We start from the raw sequence: 26,109 nt of genomic DNA on the forward strand, positions 1-26,109 counted from the left end.
GCGGACAGAGCGGCCCTTCCTCCGGGGTGAGGGGAAGCGGACGGATCTCCGCGGATATCTGCTCATCACAGCCTCGGTACAGCCCACAGTAGTGTCCACGCTCCCATCAGAGAGACCGTCCTCCTCTTCTGTTCTGCCCGCTCCGAGAGGCACCGCGGCGGAGACATGTCCGGGATCCTGGCCTGGTTCTGGAACGAGAGGTTCTGGCTGCCTCACAACGTGACCTGGGCTGACTTAAAGAACACAGAGGAAGCAACCTTCCCGCAAGCCGAAGACCTGTATCTGGCGTGTCCTTTAGCTTTCTGCATCTTTATGATCCGGCTCGTGTTCGAACGGTGGGTGAATAAACCGGGCCACGATTTCACTAGGACCTACTCCTGTCCGCTGTGAGGGTTTAGTGACTGATCTGGCACGCGCCTCCGTGTGGTAGTCTGGTACCTAAACAATGGCATCTTATCTGGTTAGCCCTCACTCTCACACATCAGCAGGCTGATCCTGCTCCTCTGCAGGCCCGCAGCACAGACTGTCTGCACTGATGCCTGTGCACAGTGCAGCCTGTACCTTGCCCGCACCGGGACCCCGGCCCATCCTCACATCAGAGGTGCCCCTGTGGCCCGGTGTGCTTAGGTAGAATACAGATAGTGCTGCTGGAGTCCAGCATGCTGCACTGTCACTGATACAGCGAGGTGATGGTCAGAGCAGGCGTATGCATATGTGGGTCAGGACTCCTCTGGGACACACAGTTCTTAATATTCCTCTAAACTCTCCCTCGTCTTCAATATTTATACCAGCAGTGAACACTGTCAAACTGTAAATAATACAGCAAGGTCAGACAGCATCCATGTATAAGGTTTGTAGATCTACCAGGGTCTACAAAAGACTTGTTTGTCACTATAACCATATCCTAAGATAGGATATGTTGACTTTATGAGGGATTCAAAAATACTTTATTTTCACATGTAGTTTTCTGACCAAATGGAAAGAGATTTGTCAATGGGTATTGTATTTTTTGACAGTAGCAATTACAATATATATCAGTTCTTTCAAATTATTGCCACTATTATTCTACTAAAATGCAATTTTTATTTTTCATGATTTATCCAGGTTCATTGCAAGACCATGTGCGATGGGCCTGAAGATCCAGGCTAATGGCCCTCAGAAGGCGCAGCCCAATGCCATCCTGGAGAAAGTCTTCACTGCTATTACCAAGGTCTGTTCATATTGCCTAATTTGGTCCCTCTCATTCATAATAGAAAACTTGAATTATTCCATGTATTTTTAGCACCCTGATGAGAAGAGGCTGGAGGGCTTATCCAAGCAGTTGGATTGGGACGTACGGACTATCCAACGCTGGTTCCGACAACGCCGTAACCAGGAGAAGCCCAGTACTCTTACCCGATTTTGTGAAAGCATGTAAGTACTTTCAACTCTCAACACCCTCCTAATGCTAATTTGACTATATTCAAAACAGGCATGACATATTGTTGATGGATTTTCTGTAAAGAAATGAAAATGAAGTTTATTATTGTGGGCACATTGTCACACGTTATGCAAACTGGTTAGTAAGTGGTGCTGGAGACAGTCCTACCAGGCACACATATCTTGTTGTAAGTATGTTTAATGTTGACATGATAATCAAATCTTAATCACAAGTCTGATTTAAAGAAAAAGGCTTAAGGACACAGCGAAATAACTTAGTCTGAGCTGGAATCAATCCTCTGAAGTTCGGGTTGGGTGCCCACAGCGCTAAACACTGATCCATTGTCACTTTTGTTTCTTTAATTATATCCTATCATGTGTTTTTATTTTTACTGATATCAATCAAAAACATTTAAAACTGTTCTAACTTTGTCCTTTTATCTGATTTATTTTGTTCAGTATTTAGTTTTGATACTGACTGACCCTAATAAATATAGTAGACCTACCAATGCCGTGGAAAATGGGCAGTAATAGTTTAAATCCGTGGTGCTACAAATATAGACAAAGCTGTATCTACTGTATATAAATAGTACATACAATACAATAATTGACATGATAAAACGGCATAATTTAAGACAATCTTTTCACAATGTATATCTCAAAATGGTGCCAGTAAGTTTTGTTTCAGTATTTCATTGCTACTTCATAAAACATTAATATTGATATGAATATTGATTTGCATATATTGAGTCTGCAAAAGTATTACTATATCACAGTACGGCAAAATAAGCTACTGTTTTGACGTTTTGACTACCATTCGGAAGACATTTTCAATCTAAAGTCACTGTTCTGAGGAGCTAGAATGTACTTAATAGTGGAATATATCTACTCCCTTGTCAAACATGTCTATCCTCTACTGTTCCTGCACTACAATACAAAAGTACAGTGTGAAGCTATCAAGGGGATTGTAGTTAGTTAGCGTTCCCTTGTTAAACTCCAGTACTGAGTGAGTGTGTATCTGTCAGACTGGAGCATGTCTAACACTGTGAGGAGCGAGGAGCCCCTGGTGCATAGGACGACACCACTGTCTAATCACACCAATGTACTTCAATTACATGGCAGACAGGAGGGAGTAGACGCACAAATTAAAGCTTCAGTCTTTGCATGATGTAGTATCTGGGTCAGTACTAGTCTATGTTAGTTAGAGACTAAATATTTAATTAAAATCTCAGTCTTTCTATGATTTCAAAAGTAATTGAACGACAACAAGGCGAGATCTTCATTTTCAATATTTAACCACAGATTCAACTATAAACTAAAGATGCACTATGTAACTTTTTTGGTTGCACGTCTCCAGCTCGTCTCCAGGGACATGTTATTGCTTTGCCGACAATGTTCCACAGAATGGTAGACAAGTTATAGGTCAGATCTGTGGAGAGGCAAGCCTGTTCTCAAGAGGAATGCATGTTTTCAAGGTAGTTTTGAGCATTAACTTCAACCTGTAGTTTAATAAATGAAAGACGGGTAGTTTAATGCTATACTGGGGAACATTCTAGGCAAACACCTCCATGGAGACAAGCAGATGGCACTCCCTCTACATATTGCACCTTTTTTAAAATTATTTTGAACTTGCTTGCCCTTCAACTGTAACTTTCACCTATTTATACCTATTTTTGAAACGTTATTACACCTTAACGGAGCCTATTAAAAAATTCTAGCCATCGCTTTACGACACCTTTTTTATATTTTCATTTTAGCAACAGCTTAACAACACAAAACTGCATCTGACAAGTTCTGTTAAGATGAGTCTCGAGCAATTTTGGTTTCAATTAAGTCAATTTATAATATACAGTTAGTTATTATAGTACAGATTGCAGTTTAGCCTAGATGGAGGAACAAATAAGCCAATGATAAGTATTCTTTTAGCTTCCCTTATGTCTAATTAAGACAACGACGGTGCTAGCTACTATTAGCAGTATGCTGTACACAATGCGAATCTCCTCTTTGTTGAAACATAGCCAGGTTTGCTAATGTCTTCATTACTGCTGTCCTGTACCTAGCGCGCGCAGTCTGTCATTTCCATACCCCCTGTAGATACTGAAGAGAAGCCAAGCTAACAACAAAAACACGTAGTTATGCCAAGATAGCGTCCAAAGATTAGCTAGTCCACATTTTTTTAAAAAATCTAATCTATAAGCTTTTATCCTTCTGGCAATGTATTTTTAAAAAAAGCTACAGTTTCTTTGGTTGTTAATTTGGGATTTAGTAAAATTACGCTGTGGAATCAAAGCAAATTAGCGGTGTGTAGAGAAGGTGAACGGAGCGTCTGTGGAGCTGTGGGTGATTTTATTATTTTTTTTCTGCTGACCACAAGCTCTGGGCTGGAAGGACGGAGGGAATTTGTGTACAGTGGTTCTGGCTTGTTGTCTGGTTTGTTCATTTACCAACACAGAATGATAGCGCTTAAGGAGAGAAACTGTAAGTGAAGGGAAACTAGAATTTAGAGATAACAATTTGAAAGTTTGAAATGTTTTGCAATGTTTTTTTAATGTTGAAATTGATTACAGGATCTATTTACACATATTAGTACTTTACTAATAAAGTACTAATAAACTAATAAATATAATTATTACTAATTAAAAATGGAAAGGTTGAGTTTAAAATAGTTTATTTGTTAGACAGGCTGCAATATTTCTGACAGAGAGGATTTAGACATAATTTTTTTGAGTCAACTGTAGAGAAGTCTAAATTGAAATTGCACGTTGCCTCAGTTTTATTCAGTAACTTTTTGAGAGTTACTTCAATGAGTCAGGCGTAGACGTGCGTATCAACATATTCTTTAAGCCTTTCCAAATATTGCTAAATACAAGACTGACGTTTACTTTATGTTATATGTTCAGAGTAGGATGGTCAAATGTATCCAAAATCAGATACTAATCGATACTAAAACTAAAAGTATTTAAAGCATCACATTAAAATTACATGGGAATTGAAAGTTTTAAAATGACTTTGCTTTATTATAAGTATAAGATCACATGGTAACATAAAGAAACTACATTTATTTTATGTTAAACTGACAGCCTTTTGGTATCGAGTATCAAGCTTATTCTTATAACAATATCAAGTTTGAATCTTCAGTATCGTGACAACACTAGTTCAGAGAGGCATCAAACTGACCCAAAACTTAAAATTGTAAAAAGAAATAAATAAAAAACTGTGAAATTTTGTCTCACCTTAAAACTAGACACCCAACTCTTATCATCAGCACTGACTCAGAGACATTATAATAGCAAAAAACAGCTGCGTCTGACTTCAGAAAATCTATTGAAGGGAAGCGGTTGAGTCATTGTAATTGTACATTTATAGCAGCCTTTCAGTGGCCCTTGAAAAAGACTCTTGCAGGTTTGATGAGGCGGTTGCCAGGCGACGGGCTTTGCTGCGTGTGCCAGGTAGACTTGTCCAGTTCATTTGGCTCCACAACATGCTCTATAATCCAGGACAAAAAGCAGTCCGTCAGCAGCTTAACAAGGCTCAGCTTTGAAGTGCTTTTGGGCCATTTGTGTTATACATCTACATTCAAGAAGAGAGGATGTACATAGCATTTAAAAAGTCAGCTTAAATAGTCTCACTAAAGGAGAGTGGTGGTGGTGGTGGTGTAGAGGTTTAAGTATTAGCCTGTAAGAGCCAGGGGGTAGCCGGTTTGATCCATGCCCTTGGGCATATTGTTGTAAGACACTTTTTAAGCGCAGTAATTTGTCTGACAGTGACAGGGAGGGCATTTCGCATAAAAATCTGACCAATTACAAACTAGTTCACAATGTAGATTAAAAACGGGAGAAGCAAACGTATAAAGCTGCTATTGTCAACCATAACAAATGCAGTGCCCACTCTGTTGAAGGTTGACGGTTTGATTCCCATTATACCTGTATTCCATATTGTTGCAGCACTGTTGGGCATGGAACTTTGCCCACCTTGTTTCTGGCCCAAGGGTCGCTGTAGCTATAGACAGCCATAGAGCCAAACCAAACACATTTTTACCGAGGGTCACATCAGCAAATTGGCTGCTCTCAAAGGGCCAGATGTAAAATAAATCTAACTACTTTTTAAACTTGTGAATAAACTGTTTCTGTATTTATTACATATTCAAGTTACAAATATTACATATGCATTTGCCTAGATGTAAAAATATGGCTGTTTAACTGCGTATCTCCTGATAAAATGACTTTTTAAGACAATCATACCTTTTAATTTACCCTGTCGAGGGCCACATAAAATGATGTGGAGGGCCACATTTGGCACACAGGCCTTGAGTTTGACACGTGCCATAGCATATTGGTTAATTGTAATGCAACTCATTTTGTTGTAGTTGTGCTGTAATCTTTCCAACAAAAACACAGAAAGCTGATTTTTTTTCCTCATTTCAATAAAAAATGTAACAAAAATATATACTTTTTTGATAACCGCATAAAAGTTGACTTGATATAGATCACTTCCTGATTCATTAATATTACCAGGAGTTTCTGTAAGCACATGCTCATAAAGAGATAGCAACAAATGAATTAACCCTTGCATTGCGTACTGCTATATACATCCACATCTCTCCTCCACCTCTCCCTCACTCATTCATCATCAGCTATGTATGTAAGCCCACATCCCGTAATAACCACGCTAAGCACGCCATAGTATGTCATAACATCTGCTCTTGTTTTAGCACTGGTCAAAATCCATTCTATTCTTTGCTGTTGTAAGCCCACCAGCCGTGCCCACACGCTGCCAAATGTACTGTTAAAAATTAGCGATAAATCTGGACTAATTATTGTAAGAAGATTACATTTTTGCCTCCCGCTCTCTCATGTCTGAATGAATACCTCTGTGGTTCCAAAATGACTTCCAATTTATAGGAACAAAAAATGGTCAGACTGGAGTGATGAATGAAACGTACCATGCAGGTTAAGTTAATAATGGCTATTGTTGAGCTAAACCTATTGCGAGTTCGAAGGCTCTGCTACCATTCGAACTTAACTTCCCAAATAAATACTGTTTTATTGAACTGACAGTTTTTCTTATTGTGTCTTTCAGGTGGAGGTTCACGTTCTATCTTTACATATTCACCTACGGAGTCCGTTTTCTTAAAAAGGTATGTGTTATTCATAGCATTTTCAAAGTGTTATACATATAGCGCAGGTTAGGTATTATTGTCCACAGTAAATAGAAATTAATATTACATCTTTTACTGAAAACACATTTTTTGAATCTCAACTTTATGAAACGCAATAGTTTTATTTCTAATTTTAATGAAATACTTTTTAGAATATTTATAAGCCTATGTACAGGAGAAAATATTTTACAAAAAAAAATTTAAAATGTGGAGATTGCTATTACCTACAACTAGCATATTGGATTCTTCTTATTCTCTTGCTGTTCTTAAACTTTGCGTTGCTGTTCTTTTTTCCCCAGTATGGGACAAATAAAGGTTTATCTTATCTCATCATATTGCTTCAAGAATTCTCAAGCTCCTGTTTTGTTCCGTTCCCAAGCCTTGATAAATAATTATTATGGCATCATGTGTAAAACCAAATCCCTATCCAAGCCTGTATTAACAGCTGAGTTAACGTATTTGCTGGTAACTCAAGGAAAAGCTACAGTGAAAGAAAACACTGTGTAGTCCAAATAAATAACTGCAATTCGCAACTAAAAATACTTGACAATGACGCAGTCTGTTGAGCCATGTCCAAATAACTCTTTTACTGTAATGGTGCCAGCTGGCAGCTTCTTGAAAATATTATTAGAGCTGTTTTTCTCTCTGTAGTCAACATTCAATTAAACTTTCTTTGTCTTTTTGTCCAGATCAAGTATTATGCAGTTACTTAAATTGTTTCCATGGAGTAAAAAAATAAATATTGGACTACTTTGACAGAAAAAGGATAAATGAAAACAAAATTGGTAAATAGTAAAGCTATAATTGAAACAAAATATACGGGATGCTATGGAATTTTTCATTTTTAAATTTTGTTCCTTTTTTCTTTATTAATATGTATATACTGTTTGAGCTGATGTTGATAATCGACATTTGGACCGATACAAACCCACAAAAGTATCTTAAGTTGAAGTAAAGATCACTAATTATAATTAACTTAACGAAACCTGTGGAATTTTTTGTTACATGTTTGTGCCATACAGCCATATAATGCTCTTTTATTTCCATTTTACTCATGATTCTGTTCAAAAAGATAAATCTGGTGCAGTGAGTACAATCTAGGAATGACACATGGGCACACAGACTGGCCAAAAAAATATCTGTATCAGTCAATAGCGATAGTCGAAGCGATATATCATCCATTCCTACAATATAATAAAATAGCTTGTAGATGCAACAACATTAAACTGAAAAAAAATATAAATTATTCATCAAAAATAATAGCTTTTAGAAAATTATGAGAATATTTAACCACCAAAGCAGTGTGTGAAAACTTGACCCAAAACCACCATCTTTGAGAAGTTAAATACTGTCTGTGTGGCCCCATGAGAGTATTCCCATTCACATAATTGGTCTCATTAAGAATACATTAGATAACATTAGAGTAGAGATAGCAGAGCGGCACATATCTTTAGTGTGAAAGAAGGAGCATGACCAAGCAGTTTGTACAGTGTTCATTTTTGGCTCCTTTGCACCGCTCTGCTGCTGTGTCTTTGGAGTATTCTTAGAACAGGTGGTACACAGAGGCATGTGTGTGCACAGGCAATAGAGGTTTTATCCAGAATGTATAAGATTAAAACAGGGCTAAATCGAGTTCTGAACTAGTATGAAATCAGGTTGTAAAATGAACTTCTCAAAATGTCTTATTTGCACCAAAGTCTATTTTTACATTTCAATCAATAAATGAGAACTAAGCCAAGACTGGAGAATTCCTCTGATAATTTAGATTTAAAGGTGCATTCTGGAGATTTTCTGCTGGAGGGTGTGCGACATGTGTGTCTCCATGGAGATTTATTATTTCCCTAGGATTGTCCTCACTATGGCATTAAATGAATCTATTTCAATGGAGATTTAAACTTGAACTAAACCAAAACTAACATGATGGAATATAGCATTTAAAATCCTGTATTTGGACTGATTAAAACAATGGTACAAAGACAGCTCTAAATTGAGTTTTAAATGTATGGCTTGCACTATATCTGTGAGAATAAATTAGATAAGAAATAACTACATTTGGGAGTACTTATGTCTATACATTTCAGAGTTGGATCCCACAAAATACTTACAGAAAAGGTATTTTGTTATAGGCCAGTGACTCTCAAATTCATAATCTTAACCTCTCAATAAATTGTGTTTGTTAAATTATTGTTTGTTCAGTGCACAGTTAAAAGTAGCTACTATACGAACTATTCTGCCCATGTACACTTTGTATGATATTGATTGTAAAGATCAAATCAAATGTTATACACTGATGTGCTGATGAAACATGACTCAGTGTTGTGCGTTAGAACGACTGAGAGACCAGGCATAGGCTGAATTTTCAAACAGCTCTCTCACATTACTTGAGTTAGATAAATGAATAAATAATAACAGCAAAGAAACAAGCGGAAAATCAAGTTTTAAGCACCGTGGTATGACAAAACGGTAATGCAGTGTGTTGATATATAAGGCAAAAACATGAATTCGTACAGGATACAGGTTGGTTGGAAAGGTTTATAGGAGACTTACACTAACAAAATTAGGAATAAACTAGGACTAAAATTGTGAACTAACCTGGACTAGATCAGGACAAAACCAGGACTAGAACAGGACCAAACCAAGTGTATATCTGGACTAAACAGGGCTCAAATCAGGACCCAACAAGGACAAGTGTGAACACATCTTTACTTTATTACAGTACTTTATAAAATGTCATTAAAAGGTGTGCAAAGTAAATTTATTAAAACAAAGAAAGCACGTTATGTTGTTTGGCGTCCCCTGCTGGTGACAATTAGGATGCTGCCTTGTAAAAGACAAATTAGCGGCATGGCTATTGTGAACGTGGTGCTAAAAATGGCTATTGTCAATGTGGGAGGGAAGGCAATCTGGTACTGAAATTACATTTTCAGATTACAGACAAATATATTAAGAGATTAAAGTAAGTCAGCTGTCTACTGTCGGCATCTAATTATGAAGCATGTTCTTGTCCTTCAATCAGGAAGGGCACAAGTAGCATGCTAGATGTTGTTATTACCGTGATGGCAAAACTCCACTCTGGCCTCTGTGAAAAGTGCTTATAAACTCATTACAGTTAATAATTAGTATACTCTGAATGCATATGTTAATTGTTTTTCATGTTTTTAAGACAGTAACAATCAAGTGTCTTTAATTTAACAAATATAGTGGAGATATAGGGACTTTAAAACATGGTGGAGCATGTTTTGCATAGATATTTCACACTAAACATTTTCATCTAATCTGAAATAAATTGCCATAAACTCATCAAACTGAATTACGAAAAAAAAACTGCTTAAAAAGTCATCATAAGTTGATGTAGCATAATGTGTAACAGGCAGGAAAATAGCACTTGGAATTACTTTGTGTACAAATTCTGCTTTACAAATAAACTTGCCTTGCCTTGCCTAATACCAGTCTAACAGCCAGTCTGCTCTGTCAAGTTGTGTCGTAATTCACTTGGCATTTATGTCATCTTTGGTCTCTCTTTTTACCCTAGACGCCGTGGCTCTGGAACACTAAAGAATGCTGGTACAACTATCCCTACCAGGTAATTTTATGTCTAAATAAAGGCAGTTTAAAGTGCATGTGACAGGTTTTCGTGTTGTCTTATTATTTCTCGGTTTGGTGAGATAGCACCTGTGGTAAGTATTTATCATAGATTTACATCAGTAGTGTGGCAGTTTGTGGAATAAACTTGAAGAGATGCACAAGAATAGAGGAAATGGCGATGAGTATTGAGCAAACAGAATATGTCTACCTATGTCATCAAGATGATTTATGAATAAGAAAGGCAATATTTGGAAAGATTAAACATGGATTTAACAAATAAAGGTTTAATTTATTAGTTTAATCATAAGCATCGTGCAAATTAAACAAGTTTTGGTCATTGTTAACGCTATGGTTGTTAGGTAACAGTTATGGAAATACCTTTACGTAGTTTAAGTCATATTTATGTCCAACCAGGAAGTAAAATTATAAACTTCATCAAATTTAAGAAGCTAGAAAGAACTACGTAAGATTTGTTTTGTAAAATCTTAACTAATCTAACCTGTCATATGCACTTTCAGCGTATTTGTACTTGTATACTTATGTATATTTTTATTTTTTTACTTTGTTTTAGCCATTGACAGTGGACATCCATTACTACTATATTCTGGAGTTGTCGTTCTACCTGTCTCTACTCTTTTCTCAATTCACAGACATAAGGAGGAAGGTAAGACCAGGATACAGTTTGTAAGTTGTTGTTTTTTATATTTTTTCCCCTCAAGCCTTTTGTCACTTTCAGAATAACTGGATGATATGTTGTCTCGTCACTTGTGTGCAATCGTTCTTTACCTCGGAGTATTGTTAGTGAGGTGTGAAATAGCAAAACATTTCCAGGGCAGTGGGATCATAGTGAGAATGCTTTCAGAAGTTGTGTCGCTTTTCAGAACTAGTCTTTGTTGTAAATAGAGCTGGGATTCTTATTTTTGTTAAATTCTTTGCAGTTCTATTTCAAATCAGTCATGAGTAAAAGTACTGTATATAAAAAATCTAATTTGAAGTTACTGTGTTTAGTCTAAAATAATCTTGCGACATTTTCTACTGTGAAAGTTGATCTCGAAATTCTTGGAACTTTTGGCCTGCATTTGTACCATAGAATTCTTGCATTCTTGCATGGAATCTGATTTTTTTGTTTTATTTTTTTGCACCGCATGACCCATTTGTCACAGTGTTAAATTGCCAGGGGTGGTAGCATGGAGCAAGACAAATCCCAGGAGACAAGATTTTCACATAAATCTAAACTGGTATATTGCTACACATTTTGCACATTTATTTTATTTTTTATATCTTTGTATCATATATTATACTTGTCTTACCTACTTAACTAAACACATTTTTCTGGAATTTTTAAATAGATTTTTAAACATGTACTTTTGTATAATTCTTAACATGTACACTGCCTGGCCAAGAAAAAGTTGCCACCTGGATGTAACTAAGCAAATGATGTGGGGTTGCTGCGATTGGTCAGGTCTAGGTTCAGCAACAGTCTGTGTTAAAAGAATGAGGTCAGCTGACACCTGAATATACTGAATGACCAGGTTATTAATGGATTTTTTCTTCCCTGATGGCACGGGCATTTTCCAAGATGACAATCCCAGGATTCATCGGGCTCGAATTGTGACAGAGTGGTTCAGGAGCATGAGACATAATTTTCACACATGGATTGTCCACCATAGAGTCCAGACCTTAACCCCATTGAGAATCTTTAGGATGTGCTGGAGAAGGCTTTGTGCAGCATCTACCAGCATCAATGCAAGATCTTGGTGAAAATGTATGCAACACTGGATGGAAATAAATCTTGTAACATTGCAGAAGCGAAATCGAAACAATGACACAGCGAATACCTGCCGTAATCAAAGCTAAAGGTGGTCCAACGAAATATCAGAGTGTGTGACTTTTTTTTGGCCCTGCAGTGTATTTCACTACATTTAACATCATAGAAGTTTGAGTAAATTACACAGCACTGCATCACCTGTTCTAATTGGCCAGAGCTCTGAAATTACAATCTGCATATTCTCTAACAATGTAATACAGTTTAACATTGTTTATTTAGCACGTTTTGTACAAAAGCTAAAATACTACTAAAATGGAGTTGATAAGTGACTTGTACTTGGAGTATAATTTTTCACGAATTGTTTTTACTTTTACTTCTGTTCAGTTTTGACAGCTATACTTGTACTTGTAAACTGTACTTTGAGTAGAGTACAAATCCTAGTACTCTTTCAACCACTGTAGATTAGTTGCATATTGATGATAAATTCCCAATAATAATCACATAACTCACAGTAACAAGAATTTACATAGCAAAAAAAAAAAAGGTTTATACCCAATAATTGTAATGAAAAGATCAATTTGATTTTTAATATAATGTCAAATCACTTACCTGTTCTAACATAAAAATAATGTCTTGTTTTATATGTAGAAGTCCTCACTGTTGTTCAAACTACATTACGTCACATTGCATTCATTACCCACTCCATAAATCCTCTGTTTGTGTCACTTTGGGTTCACTGGGTGTGCATGTGCATGCCTTCCTGCTCTCCCACAATGCATTGCTCTATCATCTTTGTGTTGACTGTTGGCATGTTGTGTGTTTTTTGTTTCTCCTTTCAGTTTTCTCATGCACAACCCTACTCTGATGAGGTCCTCTACTCCCCATGCATCCTCCAGTACTGTATGTCTTCCCTGCACTGCATCTAATCACGTTTTATTGATACTTTGCAATAACATCACGCTGGAGTGGTTCTGTATGTATGTCTATGGTGGAATGTGCAGTAGTTACACAGTGCACACCTACAAATACAACTAAATAGGCTTTAAGATCTGAAAAAATACAAAATGGATTTAAACAACACTCTCAGGAGCCTATGATGAAGACGAGCATTCATGGCCTCGTTTAGTTTTATTTTCAGCAAAAATGAGAGTGACAACTGAAAAACTGCTGGCTAATTCGCACCTGTAGTTCTAAATAAGTCAGCTCTTTCTAGTCAGATTGTGCTAAAATAAAGCTCAGATTCAAGCCTAAAGGAGCTTCAGACAGAGCAGTGCCTATAGTTAGCATCACACCCCCAGGGAATGCTAATGACATCAGCTGCAAAGTATCAATTCTCTTCATTTTAGTGCTGGATTTTCCTTTATTTTCTGGTACATCACAGTGTATTCTATCATCTACATGCTCACAGTTTACCTCTGTTTCTTTTGGGTTGCTAAAAATAGATTTATGCCACCATGCGGCAATGCATTCTGGGTACTTGAGATGTGCGTGCAGTTCTATAGGTATTCTATGGGAGACCAGTATTAGTCTTTGAAGCATGCAGTGTCTCTTCCTCATTATAAACTTCATCAAACCACTTCATGAAAGAACTTTAGTACATTTTGTGACATCAACTTGCAAAAGCGATTATGTAGGCTCAGATTGGCTATGATGTTATTTTAAGTTGCTCTAAAGTTTTTTGGTGGTGGTTCTGCTTTGTCTAGAATTTTCCACAGTGTGGTATTAAATGCCAATGCGAATAATAATCAGATTTTGAATTGATAATTGTGTTGACAATGTTTTATATTTCATCACTCTGAAACTCACAGATACAAACTATTCTAACACTTTTTTACAGCTTGTAAAGATAAGCAACTTAAAAGGGCCTAGAGTGCACAAATGTTTGAGCTATGCCATGTTGTTTCCTCATCTAAAACATACCTGGAGTTGTTTTATTCACACATGTTTAACACACAAATCCTGCATAATTAGGCTCTGTTCCACCTTGTGATACAGAAAGTACTTCCCTGTGTTTTTAAGCTCCATAAACCTTTAGAATCTTTTGAATAATTTCAGCCCTGGAACTGCCAAACGTTGAAGCTAGAGCTATTATTTTACCTCTTTCTAACTTCTTCACTTATTGGTGCATTAGATGATATTATAGAATTTATGTGGTAGTCTCAACTGAACAAAAGGCAACAACTTTTAGTTGTTTGGTTATTTTAGTATTTTGTAGAGCAGGCATGCCCAAACTGTGGCCCGGGGGCCAAATGCTGCCCTCAGACCAATTTTCCTTGGCCCTCAAGCTTCCAGGTGAATTGGCCCATATTACTTTAAACAGTACTTTTTACTGTACATTTCTGAAAATGTACTTTAACAAGCTCATATAAAATATTTAATGTGTCATGAATGTGGCATGAATAAAGGTCTAGTGGTTCAGTCTAACTTGTCATAAACACACAGATTTGAAGTATTCACTGTATTGGCAACCAGTCTATGGCCCTCAATCGGCCCTTAGCTTTGTCTGTGTTTATATATGTGGCCCTTAATGAAAAAAGTTTGGACACCCCTGTTGTAGAGTAAAGCAGTTTGATTTAGGCTAAAAATACCTCTTAACTTCAAAACTACCACTTGATGATGTCACAAGGTGGAACAGTATTTTGAGCTCTGGAGATGTCCATCCCTCCATTTTCTACCGCTTAGCAGGAGCCAGGTCACGGGGGCAGCAGTATAAGCAAGGAGTCTCAGACTTCCATCACCCCAGACACTTCCTCCAGTTCCAGCCGAGAGACGTATTCCCACCCTCTGTAGTCCCCTCCTGGCCCTCCTCTCGGTGGGACATGCCCGAAGGCGTCCAAGAGGCATCTAGAACAGATTCCCGAGCCAACTCAGCTGACTCCTCTTGACGTGGAGAAGCACCAGATCTATTCCAAGCTTCTCCCGTGTGACTGAGCTCCTCAGCCTATCTCTAAGGGAGTGTCCAACCACTCTGCTTTGGAGATGGAGAGAACCTAATAACACAGGATTACTCAAACATGTGTGAATGAAACAAAACACAACTATGGGTTTTTGAGGAGATAACAACATTCCAATATGGCTGAAATATAGGACCTTTTAAAATATTAAAATCAACTGAACAAGTTGAAGTTTACACCCGTTCAGCTAGCCTATTTGCCAACCTAACATACTTACAGTGACCACATCTACCGTTCTTTGTCCCTGTGTGTGTAGCAGTAACTAAACTAGCTGCTTTGAAATAAGATTGTTTTAAATGCATTGACGTGACATTTGCTTTGACTGCTGTGCCGGCAGGACTTCCCCATCATGTTGGTGCACCACGCGGCCACCATCTCCCTCATCACCTTCTCCTACGTCAACAACATGGCGCGGGTGGGCACGCTAGTCATGTGTCTGCACGATGCTGCTGATGTGCTCATAGAGGTCAGTGGCAATTCAGCATTACACTCTTATGGAAAATAATTATGGTATGGAGACGTAGGAGCTGGTTCTCTCACAGCCAGGCCAATGGGGGAGTATTATTTATAAAACACTAACAAGGGATTAACATGTAGAATTATTAGATGGCACTTTTTTACAGTACATTAATAGAATGATAACAGAAACAACATGATAATTATTTGGTAGTTGTATGGTTAATACTTTTCTATTTCGGGCCTATTCTGCTTATAGCCCATTGTACAAATATTAAAAAAAATATGAGCTCTATTATTTACTAGTTCAGTCGTGGTTTAGACCTGGTTTAATAATTCTGTGTTATTTCGTTAGTTAGTTCAGTCCTGGTTTGTTGTCCTTGTTTAATTATGCTTTGGACTTGGCTTTAATTGTGGATTAGTCCTGGATGAGATTGGTTGGTACTAGTCTAGTCGTAGTTAAAATCTGGCTCAGTACTGGAATGGCAATTTTACAGAGCAATGTTGGTAAAGCCTTTTATTATTATTATTTTTTCATATTTTATCAGAATTGAACATAGCAAATTGTGCCCAGAGCTCATGGCCCTTAGAGAAATCCAACCCTTATGCTGAAAAGAGATAATTGTTGAGCTTAAACAAATATATCATACATATATTTTCCCTTCAAAAAATATATTCTTGTTATTGAAATATTTTGTGAACTTGTGTGAACTTTAAAATTGATATAACTACTACTAATACTGTTGTTTGGGTTAAGCAAATGTTGTCAGTGTGATGTTTTTTGGGGGATTTTTCTTCACCGTCTCAATATTGGGGTGTTATTAATGAAGCCTACTGCTAAACTGAAGGCCATATATAAATAAAGTCATATATAAGCAGAATAGATTGCTGGATAGTATTCAGTAACTGATATTCCAACTTCATTTGAATAATTTCCAAGTACAACACCAAAGAACCACACTACTAACCAAATATCGTGTTAAATTTTAGCTAGGCCTTAACAAGTAGTAAAGAATTTAACTCTAAAATACAACTAACCCTACCTAAAACAGGGCTCAACGGTCTGTGTAGTTAGTTAAATGTGACTGATTAAAAACAACTTCAGAATCACTGCAGTAGATTCTTGAAACTAAACAACTCCTGCCAAAACCACTTCTCTTTCCTCTCTTCCAGGCTGCCAAAATGGCCAACTATGCGAAGTGCCAAATCTTGTGCAACCTTCTGTTTGCCATGTTCGCCATCCTCTTCATCAGCTCCAGACTGGGAGTTTACCCCGTCTGGTGAGTGCCTCCACCCCCTCCTCGTCTTCGTCCCAAATGTCTGCTCGCAAACCCTTCCATTTACATTCTACACAAAGCGCCAAGTTATTTTTGGGTTCCCACGTCTGCATCAGCCAGTGTTTTTTTTTTCATAGTACTTTTTCTCTACAGTGAGGGGTTGAGACACATTGCCGTGAATTTTGTTGCTAAGTAATAGTTTCTATGGATACGGCAGCAGCTTTAACCTCGACGGGAGAAAACCAAATAAATTGGCCAATAAAAATCAAGCCATTGTGGTCGGTGCGTTTTTGTCAAGCGATCATGGAATTTTCAGTTTTGCCACATCCACTGCTCCTCACAATGGGGAAAGTGTGACATCACGGGTTCAACGGAGCTCTGAGGGAATAAATGATTTCTGTGGCTTTACAAATTGATCCAACTAAATATATTGGAAGCATTTTTAAACCTAGATTATGATGGTAAAATAATTTGATGTCTGAAAATAATAGAGGAACACCAGAGCATACATGTTTTTGTGCAGTTAAACATTTTAAAGGTGCACTATGTGACTTTTCGGGTGGAGGATCCAGCAATTGCTTGTCTCCATGGAGATGCTATTGTTTTGCCTAGTATCGGATCAAACTTACTAACTTGGATTTGTTCAATTGTAGATGTTTTATAGCTAAAATACCTCGAAAAACATACATATTCTTCCATCTTATAATTAAGGTCACCTCTCCACAGATCTTATCTGTAACTTGGTCTGGTGGCGTGACCTGTTTGTCGCCATAGTTTTTATGGTATACTGTGGAACATTCCAGACAAATCAACATCTCCACAAAAGTTACATAGTGTACCTTTAAAATATGATTCTTCAGAACTCTGGGTGATGCATCGGTTCAGTATCCCTCAGTATTGTGGATCTGTGATACCAATACTTTTCTGTCTCTCCCCCATTGTCTGACTTTTTGAACAGACTAATGAGTTAAAAATTGAAATAGAAGCATATCTTAGGGCTGTATGTTTACACAAACATGTTACTAATTATTTTTATTCTAGATAAACACATTTTGTTACTATTTTTTACAAAAATAAAAGTTAATTAGTGCTTTACTTCAATTTAAAAATCCCATATTGGCTCATCCCTATTCAAAGCCCTGGAGCAGGTTATGATCCCCAAAATTCCATTTTAAGTGAATGAGGCTGGAATCCCATTGAATTCAGAAGTACCGTAGTTATTACATTCACGCATTTAAAAATTGTCAAATTCCTGTAGTTTGCAGAGTTGAACACATTTGCTGAGGCCTGAGTTGCTTTTAATCCTTTAAATATATGTCTCAGATTATTTCAAAATAATACGGTGAACACTTGAGTTAGATTTTCCTGCCTCCACACAGTGAAGCACATATTTTCGGCAGCCCCCATCGCAGCAGTAGTAAAGTTGTCATTACTGTAAAAGCCGTTGCCATGGCGTCAGTTTCCCGAGGATGATTCACAGACAGCCATTTGCAAGAATTTGCTCAAGGATAAATATAACACTGGACGTATATCATGAGAGAAGTGTCAAACTCGTAGATATATGAAATGTAAATAAGTAAAGTGGCAGCAATATTGCATAGCTATACTATATAGCTGTGTGTGGGTGTGTGTATGTTTATATATATATATATATATATATATATATATATATATATATATATATATATATATATATATATATATATATATATATATATATATATATATATATATATATAATTACTATATTATACACACACAGCTATGACAGGAAGCAATACAGGCTTCCTGGCGAAACTTTCATTACACTTTACATCAAGAAACTATTTACACATTGATGCAAGGTGGACTGAAGTGTTGGTCAAGGACACAACCATAGTATGACAACTTTTATTTTTATCAAGGAACAAATTGCTTGGAAACAGTAACTCAGCAACAGTAATTTAATTTCTTCTTGGGGTCTACCCTCCACAGAACTGACCTGTAACTTGTCTTGATGGCATCACCTGCTTGTCTCTATAAAGATATGTGGTTTAATGCCAGGCAAAGCAATAACATATAAAAGAAAAGGTGCATAGTGCTTCTTTAAAATACTTGTAAAAAGCAAATCAGATAGTAATAATATATGAACAAAATAAGTAAAAAAAAAAATACAGAAAGAATATGGGAGTGAGTGAACCACTATACTTCTGGTTAGTGGGCAAATGCTGTACCTACTAACAACTGCTTAATCTCAGATGGAGGGCAGAGGTCTCAATAAGAGATTCAGTTTTTGGAGGAAATATCCAAAATAAAAAAATAGAAATATTGAACCATATCAATATTTGTTTGAGATTGTGTCCACCAGTCGCTCATATTAACCTCATGGTTTTAAGTGTTTTCAACAACAATCACGTCTTTGGAGGTGAATAATGGCAACTTTGTGAGGCAAATGTGAAAAAATAATTTCACTTTTGTTTATTTATGAAAGAGAAGACAATGACCTTTTTGCTTTTGTTCCATGTCCTGTTTTCAACAATTAGAGATATTACCCATAAACCAGTTCAACAAATCTACAATCTGACAGTTTAACAGCTAATTTCACTATTGAATTCTGACCTTCAGCTCAAATTTGAACTATAGGGATCCTGAAATATTGTGATATCACATGTGGTGGAACATACGATGCTATTTAAGTACAGTAGATACTTTTATTTTTACTTTTACTTAACTATATTTGAGAGCATTTTGAAGTACTTTTTCATATAATTTAAGGGTTTATTTTTACCAATTCATAAGAAAATTTGAGAAAGAAATTGATTTATATTGGCACTGTTGTATCATTTTTTACTCAATATTACTACATTTAACAAATCAACAAATTGACAATACTTGTGTGAAATACTTTTTTTACTTTTTACTCTAAACATTTTTAAACAGGCACTTAAATACGTTTACTTTAGTAGATTTTTTTTCATGTGATACTTTTACTTGACTTTTTACTTTTTGCCTCTGTATCAGCACAAAATTAAGTACTTCATTCATCACTGGATATCTTTTGAGACCGAACATACTAAGATCATTTTTTCACGCCTGCTCTTTTACAGGATTCTTAACACCACTTTGTTTGAGAGCTGGGAGATCGTGGGGCCGTACCCGTCCTGGTGGCTCTTTAACCTGCTGCTCCTCCTGCTGCAGCTGCTCCACTCCTTCTGGTCCTACCTCATCGTGCGAACAGCCTGCAGAGCCATCTCCAAAGGAAAGGTGAGGCGCGCTAATAGGTCATGTTCACTTTCTAGAATGGTTTGCCGAGCAGGGTGATATGACAAAAATGAAAAAAAAAAACGTGATTCATTTTTTGTCATAGTGATTGATAACGATTTCCTTTCATCTTAAAACTAATTTTAAAAAATGCAATCTTCATTTCATTAGCATAAGCAATACTGACTTTTAAACCACTGCCATTTATCACAGAAAACAGTCTAATTTCTTCCTTCAAACTCTGCTCCAAACCACATGATTTGACCGACAGAAGACAGAAGGCTGTAAACTGATTATTGAACATTAGAAATGACTATATCTCAATCTTCAAATTTGATTAATTGCGTAGCCTTATAATGTAATAAATTCATAAACTGAATCTTGTTATTTTTTGTGTGGGAAAAGCTACACAAAGTTGATATAACCAACACAAATTATTAATGTCTGACTGAATAATTGCACTACTTTGTAACTCAGAATGGAGAATTATTTGGATTTTATTGAATTTTGTTAAACGGAGAAGCTGTTAAACTTTGACAGTCATAGCGAGATTAAAGCCCCTTTATGCATTTTTCCCCATGTATTTGAGCAAAGCTTGTCTTGCCCTGGTATATACATTGTAGAAGCAGCTCTTGACATCAAAATAAGTCTACTGTGTAATATCTGCATTAAATTATAAAGCGTTTTATTGTTCCGATAATCAGAACAGGCACTTTTAGCATGCTAGTTGTTTACTGTCACTGCAAAACTCCATCTGGCCTCTGAAAGTTGTGAAAAGTGCTTATAAACTCAGCGAGGTGAATAATTAGGATGCTCAGAATGCATGAGGTAAGTGAGGAGTAACTTTGGGCTACTGCAAAGTATTTAAAATGAAATAGGGCTGTGTTTTACATTTTTTAAGACCTAAAAATCAAGTTCTGTGCTTTTAACCATAAACTAGTACAAAAAGACAGTTAAATTCTACAATAGAATTAAAACTAAACCATCTCTCTACTACCAGATCATCCAATCCAACCCATTAGAATTCAAAGTGACACAATACACTGTTGGTATATATTAATACTACTACTATACTATTAAAACTAGTGTCATTGAGCCACCTTTGACCCTGTCTTTGTCCTCCACGCTAACGTCAAGGTGGGAAAGTGGAATCCGCTACATGTAAGTACAACCTCATCAAGTCTAGTGGGTGTGTTGGGTTTTTGTTTTTTTTCTGGTGATGGTTTTTGGTTTTATATTTTTCACTTTTTCTTCTGCATGAATCATCTGTGGATTAAGCCAAAACTGTGCACGCTTTACATCCTGAATCAAATCATTAGCTGTATTTTGTGCTTAAATTTAAAGAGTAACTGGAAAAAAATGGATCCAGTGTGGTCTGAAATTGACGTCAGTAACCATCTCTAAAGAGGAAGTGGTCCAGTTCGGTAATGATAAAATGTGATATGAATCTGAGTTGACTAAAGATGATTGTGGTAAAATGTGCGACTGGTTTATAAACTGCAATACAACTGAATCCGGGAACTTGTCACATACTAACGACAAATATAGAAAGGCATTAGTCACAGGATCTGGCAACCCAATATGAGGAAGTCTGCTTTCAGATAATCGGATTGGACACCAAAATACAAACAGTAAAAACCTTTCACGTCTTGTAAAATGTTTTAGAAGTAGTTTTAGTAATACATCAACATGACAATAAAACCAATATTTGATTAACCCTCTTACGTTCTTATCATATTCACACAGAAAAAACAAACAAAGGGGCTGTACAAATGTGTTCAAATTTTATAAAGTTAATTTTTTTTGACCCAGTACAAGCTGTGTACTGACCGCATCTAATTATAAAGTAGCGCTGTTAGCATGCTAGTTTTTGTGTTAGAAATGTGTATAAAAGTGAGGAATAAGTTTGTACCGCTGCGAAAAATTCTAATTCTATGTATTTTAAGACAGTAAAAATCTGTTGCAGTGCTTTTACATAACTTCCACCTTGTTTTTTTCTTTTCTTTTTTTTTTTTTTTTTTACTCGCAAACACAAATTCAACTAAACACAACAACTGCTGAGAGATACTTATTATGGTGTAAATATTAACGTGAGAACATTTTTGTTTATTCAAGCGTGTATAATATGTAACAGCTTGTTTACAGATGACACAATGGTTTACTGTTGCAACTTAAAATTGACTTGCAGTAACACTGTGTTTGCACTTTGTCCTGGTTTGTATTACACCTCTAAATTAATGAGCTTTTGATTAGCACAACTTTAAACATCATGTACCGACTCGCTGCAGTGGACATGGGGCGTCTTAACTCCACATAAACATAAACAATTAGCATCTAAACATCACAGAATATCTCTAATGCATTTACCTCAAGGTCATATGCTGCAGTATCATGAGGAAAAGAGCAGAAAGTGGAAATGATGGACTCAGAATTTCTAGATAAAATGACAAAAAGAGAATAGTACGTATTCCAGGTAACAGGAGTTATAGAGACATAATGTTCCCTTTTATCAGTATGTCCAATGCAGTGCTGGAAGTAAAAATAGTAAAGTACATTTGAGAGCAGGTATATGTACTTTTACTTTTCAGTCCAGTTAAAACATTTACAAAAGTATTTATTGCAGTTTGAGACCTGCTGAAAAGTCTGAAGAGTTTATTTTTAAAACATTTGTGGTTTGAGCAAGCGAAAATATACTGATAAAAACGGCTACAAAAAAATCAAGCACAAATTTTTATCTTTATCTGTGTAATCCCTCAGTCGCAACAAAACTTTATCAAAATAAATGTATCTGAAACCTTATAAGACCTCAAAATCTGCACAAAAAACTTTTTTACTCTGAAAGTACTTTTTTAAAGGCGTATGTTAATACTTTTAGCTTAGTAGATTAAAAAAAATATATAAAAAATTATGTGATACTTACTTATATATATTTTTTTTAAATATATTTTTTTGCTCCGATATCTGTACTTTTACTTAACAAAATTGTACTTCTACCACTGGTCAACTAGTTGAGGATAAAATTAAGTTGAACCAATTAAACCTAACGTTTTAATCTCAGGTCCACAAGTTGATGTATTGACTCATTATTAAATTACTAGATTGCCGTATTAAAGGAATTACATCAAATCATATTGCCCAAATTAATTAGTTCATAGCTGAGATTTTAATTTCTGTGTGTTTATATATTGATTTAATATTTGCTCACATTTTTCCATCCCAGACACCATTTATCACATCAGCTCATCCACGATAATGAGGAATGTAACTCGGCTGATCCTGTCACATTCTCTGATCCAGGTGTCTAAAGACGACCGCAGCGACATTGAGTCCAGCTCGGATGAAGACGAAAGCCCTCCTCTTCCTCCTCCTTCGGCCAATCAGAGGCACCACAGCAGCGCCACCAACGGCACCAACAAGAGCCACGGTACCAACGGCTACCTGACGGGGGCGCTGTATCCCGATGAACACTGACCTGTGGAGAGCACTGCACTGGAGCCATGCTACAGACACCTTCCATTGTTTGTATGTGTGTGAATGAGTGAATGATGTGAAGAGCATTGCCTGTTTGCTATGGGAATATTGGGGTGAAAAGGCTAAGGAGTCCTCTTTGCATTTAAAGATGAAGTGGGTGTAAACACGTACTATCTATGTCTGATGGGTAGAAAGACCTTAAAAGAACCATACTTGCATCACAAATTAGGAGAAAACTGCATTAACGAATAGATTTTTAAGTCATTTGTCAAGTATCACGATTATTTATTTCTTTTTTTTTTTTTCAAAATTCAGAAAAAATAAACTGGCCATAAAAGCAAAGTGGTCAGAGGATCCAAAAATCTAGACAAATGAAATAAATTTAAACTAAGTACTTCAATAAATCTAAGTAGCATTATCACTATATAAAGATTTCAATGTCTATTTTAATACCAAAAAAAAGCCTCTTTGATACCACAATACTAAAAGAATGCAAATTTCAACACTAAATAGTAATCGTTTCTTTAATATTTTTATGGTGGCTTTATATTAGTTCCAGTATAGATCTGTACCATTTAAAACTAATCAGAAGTAAGTCCAACTTTCTCCTATTTGGGATTTTGTGTCAGTATCTCTACTTCTCCACTAAACTACTCGTAAGACGGTAAATATTTTAAATTCATTCGTTTTAACCAATGTTTTTGCAGTCAAGTCAAAACCCAATTACAACCACACCAGTCCCAAGGCAGTCATAGGGCAACGAGGAACTATAACACTGTAATATGTCCCGTGATGTAAGGAGCATGAGTAAAATTAAACACTATGAGTCAAAGGGAAAACAAGACATGGGCATTGTTAAAATTCAGTGGATTCACCTCAAAGCAATAACTAGCATTCATTTTCTTCAACAACAACAGACTGGTTCAATTATTTAAGTGTTTCATTGATCTCACTACAGAATTTTAATCAATTTTTGGTAAACAGACTAGACATTGTTCTGTTTTCATTGCACAAACCCTTTGCAGAACACTCAGGTGCACAATACACATAAAAATCAATTGGCTTTTTCTCTGTCTTAATTGAATAAGTCTCGCTTTAACATAACGCCAAACACTTATGATTAACTAAAGGCACTGTACCTGATTTTTACTATTTTTAGTATCTTAAAACAGAACTAGTTCACTTTTAACATTTTGCAGTGGTACGAAGTTATTCCTCACTTATCGTATACACTCCTGGCATCCTAATAATTCACAGCAATGAATTTATAAGCACTTTTCATAACTTTGAGGCCAGAGCAGAGGTTTGCCTCAAAGGTAAAGCTAACACTAGCATGCTAATGTGCACTTCCTAATTATCGGACAGTAAAAATGCTTTCAATTTGGGTGCAGACAGAACGCAGTGGATTTATTTTGTCCTCAACAGATGCTTAGACAATATATCTATACAAATTTGGCTCAAATACATGGGAAAAATCAGCTACAGGATCGTTTTAAAAAGAAATTGGTCATGAGGTTCAGTATTGCCCGATTATCACTGCCCGTCTTCAATGATTAAACTTTGGCTAAACTTCTAAAACGACCCAAATCAGATGGAAAATGTTAAAGAGGCAAGCCTTAGTTATTTCACCCCAATGTATGTTACAGTTTTCTAATGAGTTCTGTTTTTCTTTATAATTTCTGTCATATTTATTGATATGTGCATCTCATTCAGATTAGCCACTTCATGGTGTTAGCACTTGGCATGCTACGTACCGCTACATACTGTCAACGGGCACGCTAGCCGAGGGTACGATTTCTTATGTTTGTCTCAATATTGTTATGTTATTTATTTTTTATAATGATATATTTGCCAATGGTAGTCAAACCGCTATTTTGACGTCAGTGTTGAATGATCTTTTAATTACAGACACATTTCGAGTATTTCAAAAGTGCTGATCAGTACTGGGTTTGCGTTGACCGCCACACCCCACAAATATATGCCAAAAAGTGACGATGTCTCACTCACGATTAATGTACGGAGATTGTTTTTCGATTCCATGTCACACTAGTATGAGATGTCAATAACAGTATTACATGTTTGGATCACTATGGCTAGATGCTGTATTCCCTTTTCTGAGCGATTTGTTAAGTATTCTTGTACATTTCTGGTATGAGCATTTCATTAAAAAGGTCATTTGTTATGATGCAAGAGTTGTTTGGATTATTCAATAAAATGTATAAACATTGCAAATTGTATTTATTTACTTTTTTGAATGCATTACCAGAAGCACTCTAGCAAAAATAAAGAAAACACTGAATGACTTTTTGGTACTTTCTACATTTTAAATCCAGTGGTCCCTCGTTTATCTCGGGGGTTATGTTCTAAAAATAACCCACAATAGGTGAAATCAGCTTTATTTTTACAATTCTATATGTTTTAAGGCTGTAAAACCCCTCACCACACACTTTATATACTTTTCTCAGACAGACATTAACATTTTCTCACATTTCTTTCTTGTTTAATTAATATTGACTTACACATATTTTAAAGTTCTTCTGACCGTGCCTCTTTGTCCTGGAGCTACTCTGTTATAGTGTCAATCGAACATTTATGTAAATTTGTCTGAACACATTTTGTACTGTACAGGAGACACGGCACGGAGGAGACTGATGGACAATGGTCTACAGTCCGACAGCCAATCAGGACACAGAAGACAATGCACGTTCATACACTGTAAAAAAGCATGCAAAAGGTCGCAAAAGGTGAACCGTGATGTGGCGAGGGACAACTGTACATACA

At 36.3% G+C, this 26,109-nt stretch overlaps 1 protein-coding gene across 2 annotated transcripts; it reads left to right on the forward strand.

Moving 5' to 3' along the window:
• On the forward strand, positions 1 to 25,518 carry cers6 (ceramide synthase 6). Of its 2 annotated transcripts, XM_033987315.2 has the most exons (11): positions 1 to 335; positions 1,105 to 1,210; positions 1,283 to 1,413; positions 6,499 to 6,556; positions 10,110 to 10,160; positions 10,734 to 10,826; positions 15,222 to 15,350; positions 16,514 to 16,620; positions 19,704 to 19,860; positions 20,995 to 21,018; positions 23,155 to 25,518. In XM_033987315.2, exons 1-11 carry the CDS (start codon positions 166 to 168, stop codon positions 23,326 to 23,328), a joined length of 1,200 nt encoding a protein of 399 aa, XP_033843206.1. In that variant the 5' UTR covers positions 1 to 165; the 3' UTR covers positions 23,329 to 25,518. The 2 variants fall into 2 exon arrangements, with proteins under 2 accessions (XP_033843206.1, XP_033843207.1); XM_033987316.2 differs by lacking the exon at positions 20,995 to 21,018 and having other exon boundaries at positions 38 to 335; positions 23,155 to 23,604.
• The last annotated feature ends 591 nt before the right edge of the window (positions 25,519 to 26,109 follow it).

Source organism: Periophthalmus magnuspinnatus, chromosome 21 (assembly GCF_009829125.3).
Source record: "Periophthalmus magnuspinnatus isolate fPerMag1 chromosome 21, fPerMag1.2.pri, whole genome shotgun sequence".
Lineage (NCBI taxonomy): Eukaryota > Metazoa > Chordata > Actinopteri > Gobiiformes > Gobiidae > Periophthalmus > Periophthalmus magnuspinnatus.

Coding starts and splice junctions, on each gene's coding strand:
- cers6 (XM_033987315.2), top strand. CDS start 166: ATGTCCGGGATCCTGGCCTGGTTCTGGAACGAGAGGTTCTGGCTGCCT. Junction 6,557..10,109: donor GAGTCCGTTTTCTTAAAAAG/GTATGTGTTATT, acceptor TTTTTACCCTAG/ACGCCGTGGCTCTGGAACAC. Junction 16,621..19,703: donor CTGGGAGTTTACCCCGTCTG/GTGAGTGCCTCC, acceptor GCTCTTTTACAG/GATTCTTAACACCACTTTGT.